This window comes from Oratosquilla oratoria, chromosome 27 (assembly GCF_046742065.1).
Source record: "Oratosquilla oratoria isolate Oo_2021 chromosome 27, ASM4674206v1, whole genome shotgun sequence".
NCBI lineage: Eukaryota > Metazoa > Arthropoda > Malacostraca > Stomatopoda > Squillidae > Oratosquilla > Oratosquilla oratoria.
In genome coordinates, this window is record NC_134803.1 from 48,117,567 (window position 1) to 48,130,107 (window position 12,541).

Below are 12,541 nucleotides of genomic sequence, written 5' to 3' on the forward strand. Positions count from 1 at the left end.
GAGAAAGATCTGTATGACTTGATGACACGCCATGGTTAGCTGGAGTGTAACTTATAGGAATCCACTACCCCAAAGATAAACTACATTTCCCTAGTGGCATACACGAACATTCAAACAATCCAGCTACATCGAAGGTCTTGACGCAAAGCGAGGTAACATCGAGACATACAACACTGGCTTTCCAATCGCAAAATAAACAAACCCCTGAACTTTCAAAATCAGTGTTAGCAAACAATGACGAGGTTCTCCTAGCCAATCTTAACGAGATGATGAAGAGGAAGGGAGAGCACTGCATGCCCGTAAGGCGTCTTCGACCGAGCAGCGACACGACGGACACACTAGCGTTCCAGGAAGACGGCGGGAACATTTTCGTCACCTGTCGAAAGGTGTTCCCACATCTCCACTTCCACCCAGTCCCTTTCCCTCCCCTACCCAATTCGCACTACATTTCAGCGTCAACATCCACCCCCTTGATGGCAATAACTCAAGCCCATAATAAACACCAACAAACCTATAATCAGGCAACTTTTCCTTTGTTCTGAAGAATCAGACATTCAGACTCGCTGCTGTTTAACAAAACAAGAAATTTGGAGATATGAAAGGTGGCAGGGACCTAACTACTGCGAGAAGTCTTGTGTAGCCTTGAGAGGGTGATGAGGAGGTGGAAGGTGAAAATAATTACTGTTGTGTAGTGAGACTGGAAGTTGTTAACCTGTGTACAAACAACTACACCTGCCAAATGGACCCGGTATTCATATTTGTGAACATAAGAGAAATTGTCAGAACACTAAGCCTATACGATAACGTAAAAACTATTCTGCATAACTATATGACTGTCATAATGGGACTGGATCATGCTCGAACTGGGCTATCCCGGAAAAGGACAAAGTTACAAAATTACCAGAAAACACTCCTTCGAGAAGGAAAAAAGTTTAATCCCATTATTTTTAAACATTAACCTGCCCAGCAGTGAAGAGAAGTTTGTGTGGTGTGCTGCGAACGCGACGAGACCAACCTTGCCTCCACCCGAGCCATTTAATACCCGCCTCTTTTCGCTCATTATCCCATTGGTTATCGTTCACCTGGGTAATTTGAAACTCAATATGGCTTAGATCGAAACAATGTGGGAGGGCGGCTCATCCATTATGGCAGATGGTGGCCGGGCAGGTTAGTGGTGAAGGCTCAATGCTGCCAAAAGCTTGTTCTTATTAAATTTTAATTCATCTTATCAAATCATGATATACTAAGACAATTACATTCCCTCACAACATTGTGAGCCATATAAATACTATTTATCATAATATATCCCGATAGCATTTATGTAAGACACAAAAGACTGAACACTCCACAATTGTACTGAACTCCATACGGCAAGAGCGTCGGTGCGGCGGTTGAGTAGGAAAGGGTAGTGCGCCTACGCGTACGATGATTAGCTTATACGATTATTTAATTTTTCCATCGTTACACGCTCCATAGCGTTGTGCTTTATGGATCCAGTTCAGAAGCTTAATACAAACCTGCCAAAAATATAAACAATGAAAATAAAATGCTACCAATGCATGAAATTAGCATTCAAATAAGTGACAATCTAGTGACATTATATTGAGACAAGGAGAGAGGACGGTAGGGGTGGGAGCTGAAGGTGGGTGGATGGCGGCGGCGGAGGACTAGAAGTGGAAGGCGGTCGGATCACAAATTAACAAGTTTACCTTCAATATCAACTAGAAAACTTGAATCACACGACACAAGTATCGTGGTTTCAACCGCCATTTTGCCTACGCACCGTGTGAATGGACCGCTGCAATCCTACAGCGAAAAAAATACAGAATTTAGCTTTGTAGCTTTGATGTGAAGTGAAGGAAGCAGTTCTGGTCAACGATGTTGAGAAGGCAACAAAAGTGGAAATCAGTTGTCCACGGAAACAATCACCCTCCAACGATAACATTTCACAAATACGAAACTGCAATGAAAAGGTAGGGCTAACTGTGTCACCATAACTTTCCCTCGGCTAGTTTAACCAGTTTATGATCGCTCAATTGCCCAGGATAACTAGCATACCTATTCAAAATAATTGTTTAAAATGGCTTCAACAATATGCCATTTTTGGAAAATTATGGAGATTGTCCCAGTGCTCAATAGCTCCACGACAGCGTTTCCATGGAATAGACTTTTGCAGCTACCTACTTCCAATAATCTTTTACATTAAAAAATAAGACCTAAAGTTTCAGTACATATGTGAAAACCAGACATATTGTGGTCTAACCTAATAACATTGTATATGAACAGTGGGAGGAATAATCTTCTAAACCTGATGAACATTTTTTCCATTGCAGTACAACTGCTTTCGCTTTGGCATTTCGTATCGTTCGGAGCTTATTTCCCGCCACACTTCAAAGTTAACTCGGGAAAATTACCAACACCGCACCCTCTCTATTACCAACCTTGCACACAAAACTATCGAATATCACAGGAGTTGATTAGCGCTTAGACATCATCATGACATCGGTGTTCACCGTAGCACTGGTCGGATAAGATAGGGAGGCAGCAAGCTAGTAGACAGTAAATAGGCCCGGATATAGACGAAAGGGACAGCAGTATTCTCAAAAATGTGTTGCATGTAACGGAGCGTGATGGACATAGCGGAAGACGAAGACGGTGACTGGAGAAGATGGAGGAGGAGTGATGCGAAGGGCCACCCGCAAGTTGCATGGTTGACATGTATAAATTTTGAGACTCCTTCATCTTTTCTTCTGACATCACCTCAGCATATAATGCCTACTCACCAGAAGCGCGCGCGTACACTCCTAACAGTGCCGGTTTTATCAATATCATAAGTATGGAATAAACCACTGCGTTCAAGTCTTCTAAGACGCTCAGGTATGCTCCCCAGCACCCCCCAAACATCCCATCCCCCACCTCCTCTCTTCCCTCGGCGGTGGGGCTTCGCCCTGGCGCGTCACGAGTGTTGCCATACAACTCCTTCTTTCATATTTACAACCCAACACAGCCCTATTACGCCCGCCCCCAACTCTTGTGTCCCTGCCGCCTCTTCCCACCATCTCCCCCTCGGGCACTGATGATAAGGGATCCCCCGGGCAATCGCGAGGGAGTTTACCCAAAAGATAGAGACGTGGCAAACTCACGGCTATGTCGCCAATCAAGATTTCCAACCGGAGTCTGGTTTTTACCTGTCAGGTCACGCGTGAACACAAACACACCACGCATTCAGAGGTGCGTTCAAACAAGACTACATGGTTTTACTAAACTCTCGCACTAAAACACGGGAATGCAGCCAACCTCCCCGCCCACACAAATTCCTCACTTATACGCTTGTTCCTCGTATGCAGACCTTATACCCCGCGAATTCTACCTCCGTAGAGCAAGAGGCAATACTACAAGGAAAAGACTGCTTCACTACCTACAGCCAGCCAAAAGCGGCTCCTGTACAGACGAGACAGACAGGCCGAATACAGTGTTGCCAACCCCGCCGTGTGTGGCGAGCGGCTGCTGTACTCGCCAACACTAGCGAGCGAGCCGAGCGACCCAACGCGAACAAAGAGACATCCGCTGCTATGTAATCAGGCCCTAACTTCTTCTGTACAATCTTTGCCGCTGCAATCAACTCTATATTACATGAGATGAACAATCTATATTGCACATAGTAACACTGAGAGCAAACAAAATGACAAAACTAACAAATTTACATGATAATATCAAAATGGTAAATTTTTGTTCAAAGAAAATGTATAGACGACATAGGAAGACTTTCAATAGTTTGGGGGTTCTTAACCATGCAAACAACAATATTTTGGAAGTGAAGGAAGGCCAATTCTGCAAACAAAATTGAAGGCAAATGGCGACCGGAAGCCCACAGGACAGGGTAAAGCAGTCAAAACCCAATAGAAAACTAGAGCCCAGATCCGACAACACCGTTCCGTCTTCCTAAACACCATAACCTTCCGAGGGACGAGGACGCGAAATTAAAACCACATAAGGATCGCCACACTGAGGATGGGAGGAGTTTGATTGAACTGCTACAACGCATAACTATGAAACTACATGTAACATACAACTACTAACCATGCACACTTGTACGAACACACACGAACTTTGGCTATCAAAGTGAAAAACATGCGTACAGTCAAAGTGGTACCAATCGCGAAGATTAAGACAGCCAAGAACTGAGTAGAGGAATCTGACCACAACACAGGTAAGTATGGTAACCATTGAGACGAGTGGACGACGTACAATGGAAGAAATGGCGTTGACAAACTCATGGGAAGCATGGGATTACAGGTGAATCTGTTGAAATCACAGGTGCAAAAGGTTCCTCTGTTGAACCATATCCTAATGCTCATTAAAATACGTAATGACATACACATAACAAAGAAACTGCACTCGTACCATAAAGCAACAAACACTCAAACAATACATGCATATGTTACAACACATTGCTCGATCAAACAAACGCAGCTGGGACTAGTGGATCACACCACCTGCAGCATTGAAAGCACCGTGTAACGATCTAACAAGTAAGACCATAAACGAAACCACTTCGGTGGACGAGGGCAACCCTGCAGTAAGCTAAAATGTGCGGGGAGAGGCAACGGGCGGAAGTTACAGAAAGAAGAGGCTGGATTGATGAGTACATTCATCGAACAAAACAATATACACCCAACAGTGTGTACATGAAAACACACCTGACGTGCAAAATAGTTAGCAACTTGTCACATCACAATAACACACGTCATGAACTTGTATGTCCATGACAATGACAATTATTCATGACCAATAGCACCAAGTTGGGCAAATGATGTGGACTACAAAAATGTGGACTCGACCCAAAACAGCGCAGGTGCAAAACAAACTACATCTAGCAACAACAGTCCAGTTATTGTTAGTTACGCAAGCTAGAAGTTTCCCAAGAAAAGTGGACAGTACTAGTAATTACCATTCTGTTGGCACTGCCGGTGATATAATACTGGACACAATTATTAAGGCCCCCCTAGCTACAAGGAACAACACGTACCTTCCCAACACTGATAAACAGGGAACGTGCGTGTGGCAGTCCATATACATTCCGGAAATACAACACTAAGTAATTCCGGTGATTTAAACCAACAGCTTCCACCCTACTGGAAACGACGCGGATGACGAAAAGTACACCATACGGCATTGATATCAAACTACACATGTTCATGGATACAAGAATGTTGAGCAAGAGATGCCTTCGACAAGGTACCCTACATACACCCTATAAAAAACAATAGTACACAAACTGAATATACCGGGCAGAACTCGTCCTAATCGACGAGGGCAACAGCAACACGCCCACGATGTGACGTCACTTCCTAAGCATGCAATGCAAATAAAGCGTCAATCCCCCGACTCCGGGATCGCGTACCCCCATTGCATCCTCGCGCAACAAGTGATACCATGTACACACTCCCAAATAATATTGGGAAGAATGCAGATACACACACAATGTACTGGCGTCACAGCGTATTGATATAAACATATGCGGGTGAGGTACGCGTGACCACCACCCTTGGTAAAATATGAAAGCGTTATATCCCCGCTTTATAAGGAAGGGTGGCCAAGTCATAAGCACACACCTAGCCTAACCCCGCAAAGTAAAAAGTCCTTGTCCCTCCCACCTTAGCACTTCGTAGATGAAGGGTCATTTCTGTGTCTGAGGAATATTGCACAATGTTTCTATACATACGAAAACTGAGCAAGCATCCTTGGTAAATTATGGTAATATAAAACAACGTGCATTAGATATTGCAACACTATACAAGGTTTAAGAAATCTCAAGTTACGACGAACTCGGGAAAGTGATATATGGATCAAATTCGCCATTCTTTTAAAACGATAAAGAATTCAGCAGACAAACTTTTACTCAGTACATCACGTCCAAATTTCAGCAGATTATAAAAAGGCCAATGGGATCCAAAACAACAGAATCGCATAACATGAAGCCTGATGGCCATTGGCTGAATGAATTCTGCTTTCGTTACCCAAAACAAAATCAAATTGACCTGCCTAACTATGAGTTTCTTCCAGCCCCAGTTCGTTCTCCAACATCTCAAATAAAATCGCTATTGATTTAACTGGGAGTAGGAGTTGACAAGCAAGATTGACTATAAATAAAGGGTTTTAATTCAATTCAATTTGATCTGGAGATAGGAAAATTTTGGCATGAGACATGTTTACGGTACTGCTATATTTGGAAATCGTGTTGACAAACTCAGGACACGATCATAAATCTATACATTAAGGTAAGGTATAAATACATATATCCTAAAAGGACATACGTAATTATGCCCCGACAAGCTAATGTTCTTCAAATTCTCTTCTATGCAACCCAAGACAACTGAAGTCAGTTGGTGATACTACCAATGCATGTATATTCACAGAATTTCCATGGTCACCCCCACTTTCACAAAGCGAACATTACAGAAAGTGCTTCCCAGAATGATATTATTTCTACCTACCGTGAAGTGGTGGCTTTCGGGCTTACTACATATTCTGGTACTCCCTGCATACAATTGCATTCTGAATATCCCACCCGTCTCTCGTGCGCGCGCACACACATCACAACTAAAGAAAAAACTGAAGATACTTTATGTATACATTGTCAATTGAGCATCAGGGAGGTTGCCCACCTTTCATGAAATGGTGATAAACAACTAATTTGGACGTAGAAATTTCAACAGAAAGCATAAACGAAGCATATTGTAATTTAATTCCTGCAACACACACTATGAACACACGCTTGATCTTCATCAGTAACGGGCTTACAATATGGGAAAAGACAGGGTCTTATGATCTCGGCCCAAGCATGAAGAGTTAGTAGCTAAAAATAAAATTGAGGGAAACGGGGCGTTCTAAACATTCATTCGTAATTCCGACATTTTACTGAACCGATTTGATTTGGAATAGTAACAATAATATAACTAATAATAATGATAATATGAATATATAAATTTTAAGAAACGGTAGACAAGGATTGAAAAACGAAAGTAAGGAGACAATGGGATCTGGATTTAGGCGTTTGATGTGTCATTCTCCTAATAAATCCCGGACAAGATCAGCATAGGCAAATCCCTACCATAATGGACAATATAATCATTAATGGTCCCAATGCATTTGAATAATCTAACTTGTTTAGTACAATTAATATGCATACAATTTCCATGAATAAATATAACTGTACATGAAATGATGTAAGAATTATTCCTGATAAATGTACATAAACATGATCAGTCCTACTTTACTATCTTAAGGAAAAACTTAATGCAATTTCAATGCACATTCTAGCTCATTCGTACTCTCAATCCTTACTGCATTAATAAGTGAAATCAAACAACTCAAACTCCACACGCCTCTACTGAGGTAGAAATACATATAATTTCTAGCCATCATCTGCATATGCCTCAGCAATGACTACACGTACTGTTTCTGTATAACCTAATGTCGTCGATTCTTGCACTAGAGACGAAAGTAAAAACGAAAACCTGCATATCGAAATATCGAAACAGGTTATGAAGTTCATTGCATTACATCACCAAATGCTTTCAACTGGAGATATCAATGCCTCCAACACTCGCATGCACGACAAAAATCAGACGGAACCAAGTATTAATTTAGGAAGTTAGCAAAGTAAAATTCTTGATGCCATTAAAATTAGTGTCACCCTAAAGAAAATTATATGAACATAATCTGCATGACCCCGCATGAAACACTCTAAGCCTTAACCTATAATCTTATGTTTGTTTTACGAGCGAGACATTCCTTATGAAGAATACTTCTGCCATCCCCTCCGTTCTGTCTTAATAACCACCCCCTCCCTAATGAATTGAAGCGCTGGTCGATGCCATAGAAAATGTAAAAATCACTACTCCACTGCAATGTAACAAATGGAACAAGAAACTGATATTGAAAACGGGACACCAAATGAGCCCCGTCACTGTTGACACTGGTAACAAATCAATTATTTTTTTTGCAAAACTAATAAATATTAAATTACTTCTTCAATGTAAATAACAAGAACATCTCAATATAAAAAATCTAAATAGTTGATTGGATCAAGTTAAGATTAATTTGTATAGATAGATTCTGATGAGAAAAACAAACGAGATGGAATAAGCATCACATTTGATGCATAGTGAGAGAAACATACAAAGCCCTTCACAGAAGTCAAAGTTACATAGATTCAAGATATGAAAAATGTTTTGCATATCCCCGACTCAAAATACGTCAGTAGTGTATAGCATTTCGCGGATGGATTAATAAAATGTTTTATTAGAAGTAAATATCATAATAAAACTACTGCATAATATCTTCTAAATATTTAACAATGGAAGAGGTTTCGCAATGGCTTAGGGTGTCTGAAAGAAGAAACAGATCAGCGAATAACTAAATATTTTTTTAAGTAGTGATATTTGAGCATAAGTGTACCAGACAGTAACTGAAGGTACATGTTATCCCTAAAAGCAGCTCCACCAATCGCTGTAGCGAAAGCCGCAGAACAAAGCAACGAACCCTTTGCATATAACTATGCGTTTCATCGGCGCTAATAAAAATGCACCTGGACTTCTACAGCAGGATTTACTCCGACGAGTTACAAAGTGGAATAATTAGAATAAAATTAATTGCCCTACAAATAGCAAATCGTTGACCCATTATCATAAACCTGAGTAAAAATGCTCTCTTTTACTGGTAACCGCATATTTCTGCATAAATGTGGTTGAAATATACACATTACCGATAATTACGGGAGTGGACAGGTACTAAACAGGTGAAAACAATAATGAAGAAGTCCCGTGCTTAATTAACAATAATTGAACGCCCTTTATTCCGTTCACAGTTCCTGGGACTCTCACTATCAAAACCAAGAACCGCAACTAATCTCACTATCAACGTAATGATGAACAGAAGCACTGCAAGCTCGTTGTCAAGAAGGATAATTTGTACTGGGAAAAAATACTAAAAGGTTTACATACAACAAAGAAACAAGTGAACGTCGCATACCATGGTATGGGGCTTCGTGAATCTTTCATACATATTCGATGTACGTCAATAATTAATAACTTTGCAACTTTGTGCAAAAATTGTCATCCCTATTGCAATTTGGACGGACGCGACGAAATTTTTCACCATAAAACTGGTAACGGCCATAAGCGTAAATACATGGATGTCTTTATTTTCAGCTTACCATGTCAGCATACTTCTGACACAGCCTGAGAAGATTAAACAACCGGATCGACCACACAATAATATAGAATGGGAAAGAGGAAACCTTTAACTGGGCTGCAAACTCCCACCCTCAAGATGCACCGCTGAGGCTAACAAAAGCCAGCCCCCACCCACCCGCAGATGGGAACACGCCATGGCTGCACAGGTGCCGAACTGCTCAAAGTCCGAAAACGGATGTAAACTTTAGCAACAGGTATGCAAACGAAAAACAACATTATACTCATAGAAAATTAAGTTATACACGGTTTCACAGTCTGAGCATATCGCATCATTTATAAAACGGGAAACTTCAATGCGCCTGGAACTGATCAATAGCTTCCGACCAGACTCGCTCTCCGAACTCGAGACTTCGACGGCCGCAGGTACCACAGTTCGTGCTTCTAGAATGCTTATTGCAAATATAGAATAACAAAACCTATAATGTCGAAGATATACATACAGCCCACATAGGCAGTGCAAAGAGCGTGGACTTCCAAGCTTAGAAGTGACAAGCGAAGACAACCTACGCTAATTTAACGCCACACTTAGCAAAGAGGTAGCTACGCTCAGTGATGCGTATAGTCACCCAGTTTTCAAGGTATATTGCAGTAAACAGTATATATCTAATGATTATTTGCACTACAAATAAGTAGTAAATAATAATAAATACATTGCAAGGAAAATACAACACCAAATATAAAATAATACACAAACACAAGCTCATAGACATAAGTCAATTATGAAAGCTTGCCACTTCACTAATTAGAGGTGAAGTACAGGGTGCATAATACGTATAACAATTATACTCACCATATTAGCGGTGCTTCTTGGCTGATCGACGGTTCAAAGCCAAGGTTCTCCCTACAAGCGGGAATTCGGGAAGTATCCGGGGTCCGTCTGGTTTTCAGCGGCTACCCATCAATACGGGTAATATCTATCCGACCCCAGGTCACAAGATGTAAAGCAAATCCGATCCAGTTAACACAGAAATCTTTGGCGGGTTACTGCTGCTTCGCCCAGATTGGCGTACACACGAGCGGGGCGGGCGTGGGTGAAAGATTGGTCCGCTTTAAGACAACACTAGCCCAATTCACAGCCCAGACTCGCCGTGCTTGCAGCAATCAATAGATCACAGTATCACAAATGAGATGTTGCACTAGCCACTACCCATCACTTTTAACACGACCAAGGCGAACAAATCTCGAATCGTGGGGGGAGGGGGTTGAAGCACGCGCCTCGTAGTCTGACCTTATACTATCACTTAAAATAAAGCCTGGGTCCCGCTCAGGAGCTACAATACTCAAGTAGCAACAATATCAAGAGTGGTATTGTGTTGAGCACTGGAGCAGCCAACAGAACGTGTGCTCGCCTTCCGTGTCAGGACCCAACTGATAGGTGCCTTGCTCGCTGGTCTACTGCTGCTGCTGCTATTGCTGCTCGAACACACTTGCCCTCTCCACCTCCACCACCTCCTCTAGATTCCACCTCCACCTCCTTCAGTCGGGGGGGACTGAAGGAGTCCTACTTCTCCTTCTCGCTGCCGAATGGAGAGAGAGGGAGGGAGGTAGGTAGGGGGAGAGGACGAGGAGGTAGTGTAAAGGAGGAGGAAGGGAGGTGGAAGATATTGGGGTGTTGCAGGTGCTTGCTGGTACGGTCTCATCCTTCTGAAGTTGGTGGTGTATATTATGAAAATATTAGAGATGCTGGTGACACGAGTAGCGGAGGAAGTATTGGAGGCGGGAGCAGCGAGAGTGGTTGGAAATAGAGATAGTGCTAGAGTTACCGTTGCCAATATGGCCAAGATTTATTATTGACAGTAGAGGGAATGATTCTGGCGGGAAAACACGACACAATGCGCAGAAATATAAACGAATCAGATAGAGTAATAGAGGTCTGTAGCACATGATAGGCATCTGCTCATGTGCACCATCCCATCTGCACATCCTTATGCACTACTCCAAGAAAGCGCATGAGCGCACGCATACAGACATACCTGCACACCAGCGATTGTGGTCGCCCCCCCCCACCCTCCCTCAATTACTACCCCTCCATCTTCTCCACCGTCCCCTCCTTTACCTCACTCCCTCTCAACCCCCCGACCCTTTCCTTCCTCCTCCTCCTTGTTCCTTCCTTCATGCCCCCCCCACACCACACACACACACACGCAGTCACTCACCCACACCCTCTCTTCTCACTCCAGAGCGTCCAGCCGCTTTCCTGAATCGCAGGCAGCCACCTAGCTCGGAACTCGCAGCCCACCTGAGGCCTCGGCGGCCCAGACACGCACGCAGACGGGCGCTCTCGCTTGTAAATAAAGCGGAGTAGTCCGCCTCGTCCTACTAGACGTGTGTGACGCTCGTTGTCTCCCTCCTGCAGACAAGAACGCGTTCAAGTGCTGCGTCCCGTGTAGGAAATTGAGATAATTCTTAACGCTGGTTTGGTCATGGAAAGAACAAATAATAGGCGTAACTATAGACAGACTATTCTAAACGGCCAATAGCATGATGGAGAAGATGGGGAACACAGCATAGAACACCGTGAATGACAACTATGCCAAAAACAGACCTGAAAAGGACACCAACTGTTGCAATAAAATTAATTTATCTCTCTCTCTCTCTCTCTTTCTGTGTGTGTGTGTGAGTGTGAGGTAAACTATATATTTGGTATGGGTTCCAAACAAGCGTGCGAACTAGCACTAAAAGTCGTACAAAGAATGACTAGGTCCTGAAGGACAACCAGTTACACACACACACACACACACACACACACACACTAGGCGGCACTGAAGTCCACACGACACGGCACGGCAGGTAGTCGAAGGCAATGGAGCATGTGTAATGACTCAAGCCGAATGCAGTTGTGGCTCCACAAGGCCAAGGTTACGGGCGTTATCGCCTCTGTATATGACAAGGCGAAGGGAGGGGCGCCTACCAAACGCGGGTGAAAATATCCCTCAAGTCACACAGAAGGATCATGGGTTGGGTACTTGACTGATAAGAACACTACGACGTGCTCCTAATAAAATGTGTTTGGAAGGGCACCTTCTTGCTGGACAGAGACATGTGCAAACGTTGCCCCGAGACAACACATCTGGATTGATCTCCAGAGTTGTGCATCAGTCAGGGTCGGAGGCAAGACTTGCCATTGGTACAAACCGAAAATGGGTATGCCTGTCTCAGTGCAGGCTAAGTCATTGTGCAAGCCACAGGCATGTCGTCCCGTGCAGGCAGTCACCATAGCCGTCGCGATTTAAATCTGGCGCACAAGGTATTCCGTCTGCATAAATCACAGACATGAGCAT

General features: G+C 43.1%; 1 protein-coding gene across 1 annotated transcript in view; it reads right to left on the reverse strand.

Moving 5' to 3' along the window:
- LOC143040035 (uncharacterized) overlaps window positions 1-10,664 on the reverse strand; it is a 34,486-nt gene extending 23,822 nt beyond the window's left edge. Inside the window, exon 1 of the mRNA XM_076210582.1 lies at window positions 10,051-10,664. Coding sequence (XP_076066697.1) covers window positions 10,051-10,053 — 3 coding nt within the window. The 5' untranslated portion in view covers window positions 10,054-10,664. The remainder of the gene's footprint in view (window positions 1-10,050) is intronic.
- Window positions 10,665-12,541: the final 1,877 nt, after the last annotated feature.